The 10,255-nt window shown below is 49.3% G+C and overlaps 2 protein-coding genes across 23 annotated transcripts in view; one reads left to right on the top strand and one right to left on the bottom strand.

Moving 5' to 3' along the window:
• NR3C2 (nuclear receptor subfamily 3 group C member 2) overlaps positions 1–3,179 on the top strand; it is a 331,163-nt gene extending 327,984 nt beyond the window's left edge. For all 5 annotated transcript variants that reach the window (XM_032464650.1, XM_032464660.1, XM_032464625.1 and 2 more), the window contains exon 9: positions 437–3,179. In XM_032464650.1, coding sequence (XP_032320541.1) covers positions 437–592 — 156 coding nt within the window. In that variant the 3' untranslated portion in view covers positions 593–3,179. The remainder of the gene's footprint in view (positions 1–436) is intronic.
• Positions 1–10,255, bottom strand: part of ARHGAP10 (Rho GTPase activating protein 10) — a 301,268-nt gene that overhangs the window by 5,647 nt on the left and 285,366 nt on the right. For 16 of the 18 annotated variants that reach the window (XM_032464674.1, XM_032464692.1, XM_032464726.1 and 13 more), the window contains one exon: positions 300–9,633. In XM_032464674.1, coding sequence (XP_032320565.1) covers positions 9,545–9,633 — 89 coding nt within the window. In that variant the 3' untranslated portion in view covers positions 300–9,544. The remainder of the gene's footprint in view (positions 1–299; positions 9,634–10,255) is intronic. The other 2 variants (XM_032464685.1, XM_032464699.1) reach the window with 2 other exon arrangements.

Genomic DNA, 10,255 nt, shown 5'->3' with positions numbered 1-10,255 from the left:
GGCCAGGGGCTGCCCCCCTGCCAGCCACAGCTCCCTCAGCAGGGCCCAGCGCCTGGATCCAACGACATACACACCTGCCTGCCCCACACAGTTCACCCATTTCGAAATGAGAATTGGATGAAAGCAGTTTGGTGACCCCACCACTCTGCACTGTTACTGGCCCTTTTGCCACCAAGACAGTTAATGTTCAACCATGACATAGCTCTGGTTTGAATCTGTTTTATGTAACAGGCATATTACATGCATCAGATGTGAACACCCGTCTTCCTCCACCGGGACAGGCGACTTGGCCACCTTACCTCGCTTGGCAGCCTTGTAGACATGATCGGATTTCCGAGTGTTGCTCTGAGCTTGCACCAGAGTTGGGACACGGAGGGGCCTGGGGACAGGGTAGGGATCGGGTCTCGATGTCACATCCCCTCTGTCTGTGTTGCAGCTGGTGAGTGACTTGTTGGAATTTTGCTTCTATACCTTCCGGGAGTCCCAGGCCCTGAAAGTGGAGTTCCCAGCAATGCTGGTGGAGATCATCAGCGACCAGCTGCCAAAGGTAGAGTCCGGGAACGCCAAGACCCTCTACTTTCACAGGAAGTGACGGGAGACGTCCCACCAAAAGAACTTTGCCTTAAGTTTCCCCATGTTATTCCACACCTACGAAGGACCCAAGAAAATCACATTTTTAACACAGGATGGTTGATTCCCACTTGTTCAGCAGTTTCTCAAGTTGAAAAATCACGTCCAGGGTCCGGAGGCGGGCGAGCAGGGTGACGTGGATTTGGCGACACCTGTGCAGTCTGAGGAGTTCTTCCCTCTCCAACCTCCCAGCGCTTAGAAACACGTTCCTGTTCCTCTGGATGAAAAGCCATATCTAGTCAATAACTCTCTGATTTTGATATTTTAACAGATGGAAGTTTTAACTCTGCCATGTAGTTTCTGGTATCGTTCGCTTGTTTTAAGAGTTCAATGACTAACGAACTTTTTCAAACTCACCCTTGGTTTGCACATAAAACGTATAGTCAATATGGGGCATTAATATTCTTTTGTTATTTAAAAAAACAACAAAAAAAAAGAAAAACATATACAGATTCCTGTTGTGTAATAACAGAGCACGTGGACTGGACTAGCGGCCCCATCCAGGGCTCTTCCCCGCCCACGTCTTTCTGCATCACTGGTACCCACACCCTCTAGCGTCCACTTATTATTTAATTAGAATGGGTAAGATGTTAAAACAAATGCCTTGGTTTCAATTTCTAGTATCTATTGTGTTGGCTTTACAAATAATTTTTGCAGTCTTTTGCTGTGCTGTACATTACTGTATGTATAAAATTGTGAAGGACCTAAAATAAGGTATAAGGAACTTTTGTAAATGAGACACATATGAAAAAAAAAACTTTAAAGGTTAATAGGATGAATGGGAAAGTATTTTTGAAAGAATTCTATTTTGCTGGAGACTATTTAAGTACTATCTTTGTCTAAACAAACAAGGTAAAAAAAAATTTTTTTTGTAAAGTGAAATGTTCTGCATGCACCATGAACCGTTTACAGTGTATTTAAGAAAGGGAAAGCTGTGCCTTTTTTAGCTTCATATCTAATTTACCATTTTACAGTCTCTGTTGTAAATAACCACACTTAGACCTCTTCGGTTGTCTTTAAGCCTTTCTACTCTTTCTGTACCTTTGTTGTCCTTGGTCTCCCGCGTGGGGTGTTCGTGGGACTCGAGCACGTTTTCCGGCTTCTGCTCCATCCTCCTTCCATCGGGGACGGCGCATGGTGGCACCTGCAGCTCCCTGAAGGCATCATTTGCCAGCACACCCATGAGAGGATGTCCTGGGAGTGCCAGCTTTGGAAAAGCTGTCTCTTTTCCTTTTTTCCTCCAGAAGCAGAATCCACTCCAGGAGAGTGAGACTGGAGACGCGATGGCTCAGAGTGCATCTCCTCGTCCCACTTCAGAAAAAATCATGTTTTCTCCTTTGGGGGAAAAAAAAATTCCACACACTCTCTATGCCTGCAGAAGGTGAAATGTTCACTTCCAGTCTGGGAAGGGGGCTTTGCACTCGGGGAACTGGTCATGGGAACACGTAGGTCACAGCAGGACACACTGAGAAGATGCTTTCTGGCACAGTTCAGTTGAGACAGCGTGGAGACCGCATGATCACTATAGGGTTTTTAGATTTTTAAAAGGTAGGTTTTAAAAATCAATTTTATACATAAACAGTTTCGGGGGAAAAAAAAAAACTACAGATCATAGAAGCAAGACAGTGGCACTAAAAATTTTTAATTCACTAATCTGTTTGGCACTGATGCAATTTATGGCTTTTCTCTTACCCCAAATCACAAACATATATATCTTTGGGGAAACTTAGTATGATTGCACTAAACTACTTTGAATAGAGGCCAAATTAATCTTTTAAAAATGATGCTAATCATCAGGTACTCAGTGAAAACTGTATTATTTTCCAAAACCTAAAAGTTGTAGCAGAAGAAGCCCAGGGCCGGGAGAAGGCAGCGTTAGGGTCAACACTTTTTCCCAGGGTTCACCATGCGGGCAACATTACCTTGTCTTTTGGAAGACACCTGCCTTACGCACGGGGGAACCTGTGAGAGCTGCACTCAGACGGAGGAGTTTTTCTTACCTAATTTGCAATTTCAGGAATTTAATTTATAAGCAGATCTTTAAATACCGTCAACTTACATGCACAGCAATATGAAAGTCACACTCGGAAGGTGATGAATACACAGCATGCAGACTGGGAGTTTCTAGAAAAGAAATGGCTTAACCAGAGCAGCTTGTAGCTCAGACTGACTTTTTACGAAATCAGAACTGCAGCCTAACCAGATTTGGGATAGAGACGGTCTGCATCAGCTTTTTCTATTAACAAAGTTACTGGCTCTTTGTGTGTCTCCGGGTAACTTTGCTTGGTCAAACAGCAAAGCCATATTCTAAATTCACTGTTGAATGCCTGTCCCAGTCCAAATTGTCTGTCTGCTCTTATTTTTGTACCATATTGCTCTTAAAAAATCTTGGTTTGGTACAATTCATAATTCACCAAAACTTCTTCATATAATTAAAAAAAAAACACACTAAATTAGTTTAAAATGAAGCAATTTATATCTTTATGCAAAAACATATGTCTGTCTTTGCAAAGGACTGTAAGCAGATTACAATAAATCCTTTACTTTAATCACCTGTTGTTTTGGAAACAGTTCATTTGCACGTCTGTAGGAACACGTGGATTTTGTGCCCTTCTAAAATCCTGATTATATGCCTGTCTGCCTATACCCAAGATGGAGTCACCATTTTTCCCCCATGTTAGAAAGCCCTGTGTTAGCCACATATTAATCATCCCCTTTGGGGACTGGCTAGATGTCGTGTTTCTTACTGCTGATACTTGGCTCCCTGAAATACCCTGTAACAATTTTGTAACAGTGATTGCTTCCCATGTCCCTGCTAAACACTGCATGTACATGGACTCATTTATCTTTCCAACCATGTGGACACTTGTTCATTTTACAGACTTTGAGACTCACCTGAGTAGACCAGATGTCCCGTCTCATTCCCAGATCTTCCTGCATGCAGTGGGGTCTTGCTCCAGGTCCTCTTGGGTTATCAAGAGACTCAGTTGCCCAACAGCCGCAATGCAACTCACAGTCCTTTCAGGCTGCTCCGCTAGATCGCACTCATTAATAGGGACCACAAAAGAGCAGTAAGCAATTATCAGCTCACTTAAAAACTAGAAAATACCTCCCACAAGAGAAATTCATATCCATTTTTAATGTGATCGGTCAAACCAGAAGACTCTTTGAGAGTTAAACACAATTTCACTTTAACACAACTGATAACATATTTCTGAAACACAACATAGCCATGAAACAAAACATAGCCCAGGAAAATAAAAATTCATTTAAAAAACTTTTGAGTTGTGTGCATCAATTTGTAAAACATCTATTATGAATGAAGGTAAATTTGTATCTTAAAGTGTATGCAGTCTGAACTATCAGGGAGTAGGGTTTTTCACAGAGAGCCCCTCACTTCAAACAAGCCATCAAGGACTGTGAGGCTGCCGAGCTTGTGGGTGGGAGGTCCCACCGATGTGCACCCTTGGTTAAAGCAGGCGCCCTTCCTGAATAAAGCAGGCTCGGGCTTGGGTCAAGTGTGACTATATTTCTAAGAATGTCTAGAAGTGCTCTCAGGCCCAAAGAATCCAGCTACACATTTAATAATCACTAAGAACGAAGTGTCGGCCACTGAGACAGCCAGCCACACTGTATACCAAAGCAGTAAAAATTATGCATAGTGATGCATATATAATTAGGAGTTTGCGTCTGAATGATGAATGTCCCTCAGGCAAATAGAAAACATCGTTCCTTTATGTTGAAGTCAGCTCCAACGTACTTTCTGATAAACTATAAACTGCAAGTGTACAACAGACCAAAATGACTTGATTACAAGTATCTCCGACACTTGAATTTCAAGTCATCCAGTTGCTGGTACAGCAATTTTCTTGGAAATAAAACAAGTGGCTTCCCAACAGCATTGAAGAAGAGAAGATTAAGATAAGAACTTAACATTCAGCATGGACCAAGACTGGATCCAAAGCGAAGTCAGTGATGGGGCAGAATAGCAAGACATCCCAAAACTGAGTGGTTTAAATCAACCATCGTTTATGATTTCTCATGAGTTAGCAGGCAGGGTAGGGGGTGTGGGGTTCTGCTGATGCGGCCAGGCTCAGATGGGTCGGGCCAGTCACCCTTCTGTGGGCAGCCTGCACCCAGCCGGTCTGGGATGGCTGTGCTCCACGGGGCCTCACGTCCTCCAGCAGGCTAGCCTGGGCATATACTCGTGGTAGAAGCAAGGCTGTAAGAGAGACTGCTGAAAGGTACAGGCAGCGCTTTTCAAGCCCTTGCTTGCATCAAGTCAGCCTCTGTCCCAATGGCCAAAGCCACTTACAAGGTCAAGGCCAGTGTCAGCGTGGGAGGGCTTCACGGAAGGAGGGGTAAAATTTGGGATCATTCAACCCACGTACCACTCACGTTAGGTATTTTTTCAGACTTCGTTGTCAAAACAGTGATTGTCAAGTTTTCCGTGCTCTGAAAAACCTATTATGCCCCCGGCCAGTGAGGGTCGGTCGTGGCGCTAGTGAAAACTGGCTTGAGCTGAGTCAGGTCGTGCTCCACCCACTCCCCCGAGCTATTCCGCCTACAGTGTTTCCTCAGCTGCCAAACCCTCCAAGGAAGGAAAAATCCAGACACTAACGCATGGGACCGAGCTGCCGAAATGAACCCCGTGCACCTACTGCCCGAGTCCAAAGCGCATGTCTCTCGTTTGGACAAGAATCAAAAGTCTGCTTTCCAATCAAGCTGATCTTCTGATAGGAAAGAATTCTCCAAGATAGTCTACCCAGCAGATTGAGACACTTTTAGCCCAGACGTTAAAGCATTAGGAGCATGTGCCAGGATACCCAGATGGGGCAGCAATAAATTACTGCCCAGGCCAGGCAAGGAAAAAGAGTGCTGACAAGCATCAGAGAAGACATTTGCAGAACCAGGACCGGGGAAGCTGTTTGAGGACACTCTCCTGGAATAACTTCCTCCAGCAGGAGGGAGGAAAGAAAGTTGGGTGGCTCAGGAAGATCTGAAGGGCCTTGGAAAACATCTGGCTGAGGAAGGAGTCACTGAGACTGGCTTTGAGAGACTCGAGGGGAGGACCAGGAAGAAGTTGGGAAGGGGCCCAGAACTGAAGCAAATGGGGAACAAAGACAAAACTAAGATGAAAGAGGCAAGATGTGCACTTAGGAAGGCAGGGAAAGGCCGAACGATGTAGGCACGGCCTTGGCGATGGTACGCTGGAGGTAAGCAGAGGGTGGCTGGAGATGAGAAGAGGGACAGAGACTGACCCCCCCCCACCACGTACCCTGCCGGCTCCCTCCTCCCACCTCCCGCGTTCACTAAATCATCTCTCTCGCCTTGTACCCTTCAGGCACTTAACAGCATCATTTGTCACAACGTCCCAGGGAGGTTGGTACCACTCTCTCCATTTCACGGAAGGAAAGTGAAGCATAACGAGGTCAAGTGAACTTGCCCAAGGTCACTAAGGTATAAAATAATGAAAATAGGATTTCACAATAGGTGGTTGTTTTTTAACTCAAAACACGCACTTTTAGCCCATTTTAGTTTCCTAGAACTACCGTCACGAGGTACTACAAACTGGGTGGCTGAAAAACAACAGAAAGGTTCTGTCTCCCAGTTTGGGAGGCTAGAAGTCTCAGATCATCAGGGTTGGTTCCTTCCGAAGACCGTGAGGAGATCTATTCCAAGGCCCCCTCTCCTTGGCTCACACATGGCCACCTTCTCCCTGTGTCTCTTTGCACTCCCTTCCCTCTCTGCTTGTCTCAGCGCCCAAATCTCCCCTCTTTAGAAGGACACCAGTCATCCTGGATTAGAGCCCAACCCTAGAGACCTCATCTTAACTAATTACATCTGCAATGATCCTGTGTGCCAAATGAGGTCATATTCTGAGGTCCGGGGTCGGGGGGGAGTTAGGACTTCAACAAATGAATTTTGTAAAAGGCAGGGTAGGGGGCACAACTCAACTCATAGCTCCTACAGGCCCCCAGAGGCAGGACAGTAGAACAGAAAGAACATCTGACTAGCTTATTGAACCTGAACAAAGCTCTTCGCTCGTGAAAGCTTCCATTAAAATGGGATCACTCCCCTGGCTCAGTCAGTCCCCGTGAGGAAAGAATGAGTGGAATGCCCGCCACAGGCACAGACGCTCCACTGCCCTCCCCACCCGTACCCCCAGCTGCAGATGTTTCTGCGCAGGTTACAGCTCCCATAGGCCATTTGGCTCTGTTCTCACCTGGCATCTCTTTTACAAGCACAGAGACACCCCAGGGCCAGCCCTTGGTGACACCATCACATGCCAGGCCCCTGAGCATCCTCTCTTGCCCAGAGGGCCCCACCCCCACCCATCGTGCCTCTGGAAGAACACAGGCTGAGATGTCTAACCCAAGGGGGGCCTGAGCAACATGCTCGGGATCAGCCACCCCCATGCAGCAAAAACACAGGAAAAATACCCCTTCCCCACTGCTCCACTTCTCACCTGGAGAAATGAAGTTCTGCCAGTGGAAGAGAACAGCTCCTGACCCCATCACGAAGCAGCCTCTGGGCCTGGACCAAAGGGAAGCCCCCCGGCCAGGGGCCTTGGCCGGCCCAGCCACACGGGTCCTATAGGCAGAGGAAGACACCCTTCCCTCACCTGTCTGAGGCTTCATTCCCACCCCACTGTCATCCTATAGCACCCAGATGTCCCTGATGACAAAAATACAGGTGAACCACAGTAGGAACAGTACAGGGAACAGCACTGCCCACTAACTGAGCACGTACTAAGTACAGGGCACACTACTTACATTCAGTCACTTTGGCCCCAAACCTCCAAGTACTGTTGTCTTCTTAGGAGGCAGTGACAGAATCATAGTCAACTTAATTTGTCCAAAACCGCACGAGTAGCCAGACTTAGCAGAAACCTCCATGACCACGTGAGTGGTAACAAACACACTTTGGCAGTAGAGAACAGTTTGGGGGCAACAGCAGGTTGGGGGCACCTGTGAATGACGGAATCTTCCTCAGGCAGGTAAAGGAATCAAGTCCCAGTATGGGGGGTCTTATTTCTACTGCCCTATGGATACACACCAGTTCAGAACACTGCCTGGACTCACTCCCAGCGCTCACCTGGCCCCACTCCCTGTAACTGCCCACAGGCTTGCATTTTCCCAGAGAAACGGGAAAGTTTGTCACAAGCCAAGTTTCTCACCGGCCAAGTCTCCCCTCTACGTCCCTAAGCAGCGGGCAAGGGCTGGAAGTATAACTCAGAGGACACTCGGGATTCTGCCACACCCCCACCGCCTAGCCGGGTCCAGCCCTCAGCTCAGGGCTGGTCACTGTCCTGAGGCCCTGGGCTCCTCAGCTGTCCCAGTGCTCTCCACCGGGCCCCCAGTTCAGTATTTTAATTACACTGCATGGAGACTGTCCTTACCTTTATGTAGAACATGGATACTTTTCAACAGGCCTATTCCCCTGTGCACACCTGACCCCAAACTTGACACCTTACATGGTCCAGGGGAGGCGGCTTCCAACCTGATTACCAGCGCTCTTGAATCAGCTCACCTGGGGAAGAGGAGACAGACACATCCTTTGTGATAATCTTAGGGGAGAACTCTGATGGGCCGAGGAGCCTCCCATAGGGAAGAGAGACGTGCCAGACCCCCAGAGCAGACCCGGCTTCAGAATCCTGAGGCCCCTAAAAACAAGCTCCACGTTGCAGGGACTCCAGACTGGGGACAGAGAAGTCCTCCACTTCCAGGAGAGGCTGCGACTATGCCTGTGACTCGGAGGCTGGAAGACAGAGGAAGAAGCATCAGGGCGGGGCCCAGGCATGGCAGGGGGTCCTCCAGGAAGAGTCCAAATGCCTGACCTGCTCCCTGCAGCCCGGCTCAATCTGGATGGAGAGATTAGCGCTGAGGCCTGGAAAACAGAGGGAGTGAGGGTGGGGTGAGGACACAGTGACACACTGAGGCTGGCAGGGAGGGCTGGCCTCCACAGCACACACCCAAACCCCTAGGGGGCAGCGCCACGGCCCCATCCTGGTCAGGACTCACGCAGGTCACGGGGAAAGGTCTGTCCAGGCGGCTAGAGGGGTGTCTGCCGGGATCTCACGCATCAGAGAGGCTGCTGACTCCAGAAACACACCCTGCTCTGAGTAAGCAAGGCTCCTCATTCATCGGTTCTACCTGTGAGCATGGCCCAACCTCAGGGGAAAGTGAGCTTCCATCGGGGGGCTGCCAAACCATGACATGGTACAGGGAGGGAGTCCACAACCTCTTCCCCGCGGTAGGACACAGATCCAAGAGTGAATTCTGTTTTATTTCATGTACAGACAACTTGGGGCAGAAAGGGGGTGTCTGGAAGCACACAGGTGAGCAGCACGGAGAAGCGTGCTGTGAATCCGCCGGTGCCTGAAGTTCAGTGAGCACGGGGTCCCCAGAGCAGCCATCCGGGGAGGAGTGTCTGGGTTTAGACCAATGCGTCGCCCACCCGCCAGCAGCAGCCTCCAGAGCTGAGCGCGAGCGCATCCAGCCAGCACAGCTCTCTTTCCCATCTGGCGGCAGGTGCGTGGGGAGGTGTCTGGGGGTGCAGCCGCCAGTGGGAGAGGTGGGCCGGCAGAAGGCTGTCCTCCCTCTCTCACTCTCCAAACCGGGTAATTAAAAACCACAAGTCCCAAGGCTTGACAAATGAAAAGTCCGTCCTGTTAATCCTGACACTCTTCTCCGCCACACAGACCTGCAAGATTCTGTGCAGGGCATCTCCCTCCTCCCACCTCGAGCAGTGTGTCCCCCACCCCCTGACCCTGGAGTGGCAATCTGTGATCTGTCATTCCTGCGTGTCCAGGTGGCTGTGGGTTCCGCCTGGGAGGAAGATGGCAGCTCGTTGCCCCCAGGCAGGTCCTTGGGGGCCAGGGTCTGCGCGGGGGGCCCCCACGGGCCCAGCGCTACAGCAGCTTGACGTAGTTCTGTGGAATCAGCCCCCTCTTGCCATTCAGAGTCCCTTCCAGCCAGCCAGGTTCCCTTGACGTTTGCACTGAAAAGGAAGAGAAATCCCTTTTTACCAAAATGCCCCCAAAGTACTTGCTTCCTGTGAGTTCACTATTTGGCTCGGCACCTTAAAGGTTCAACCAATACCGAACAGGGGCCATTTCTGGGATGTCTCGGCACAAATCTTCCCAAGAGTTATTTATAGGTGCCCCCTGGCCATCACAGCCTCCTAACTGGTCCCCCAGCTTCCAGTCAGGCTCCTTCCAACCCACACTGCACAAAGGAGCTCAGTGAACTTTCCAGAATGCACAACTGATCACAGCATCCCCCTGCTTAAAGTCCACCATATGCAGGAACAAACCCAAGCTTCCATGAGTCTGGCACACAGGCACCTGGCCCTGCCACCTCCCCAGCCTCCCCTTACTCTGCCCAAAAGCACAGCATCCGGGTCACAGGCAGGGAATCATCTGAAGATATCCTCGACCGTGCCTCTGGGCCTTTGCACGTGCAGTGCCTTCTACTGACATACCTTTCCGCCACTTCTTCACTGGGGAATTCTTCCTTTTTAGAGAACTCTAGATGCCTTCTCCTCCAGGGAATCTGCCTCAGCCATTCTCAGCACTTACAGGCCTGACTGTCCTCGTCTGGGCTCTTGTCTGACTGCCACC

Source organism: Camelus ferus, chromosome 2 (genome assembly GCF_009834535.1).
Source record: "Camelus ferus isolate YT-003-E chromosome 2, BCGSAC_Cfer_1.0, whole genome shotgun sequence".
NCBI classification, from domain to species: Eukaryota; Metazoa; Chordata; class Mammalia; order Artiodactyla; family Camelidae; genus Camelus; species Camelus ferus.
This window is presented reverse-complemented; position numbering and strand designations above follow the sequence as displayed.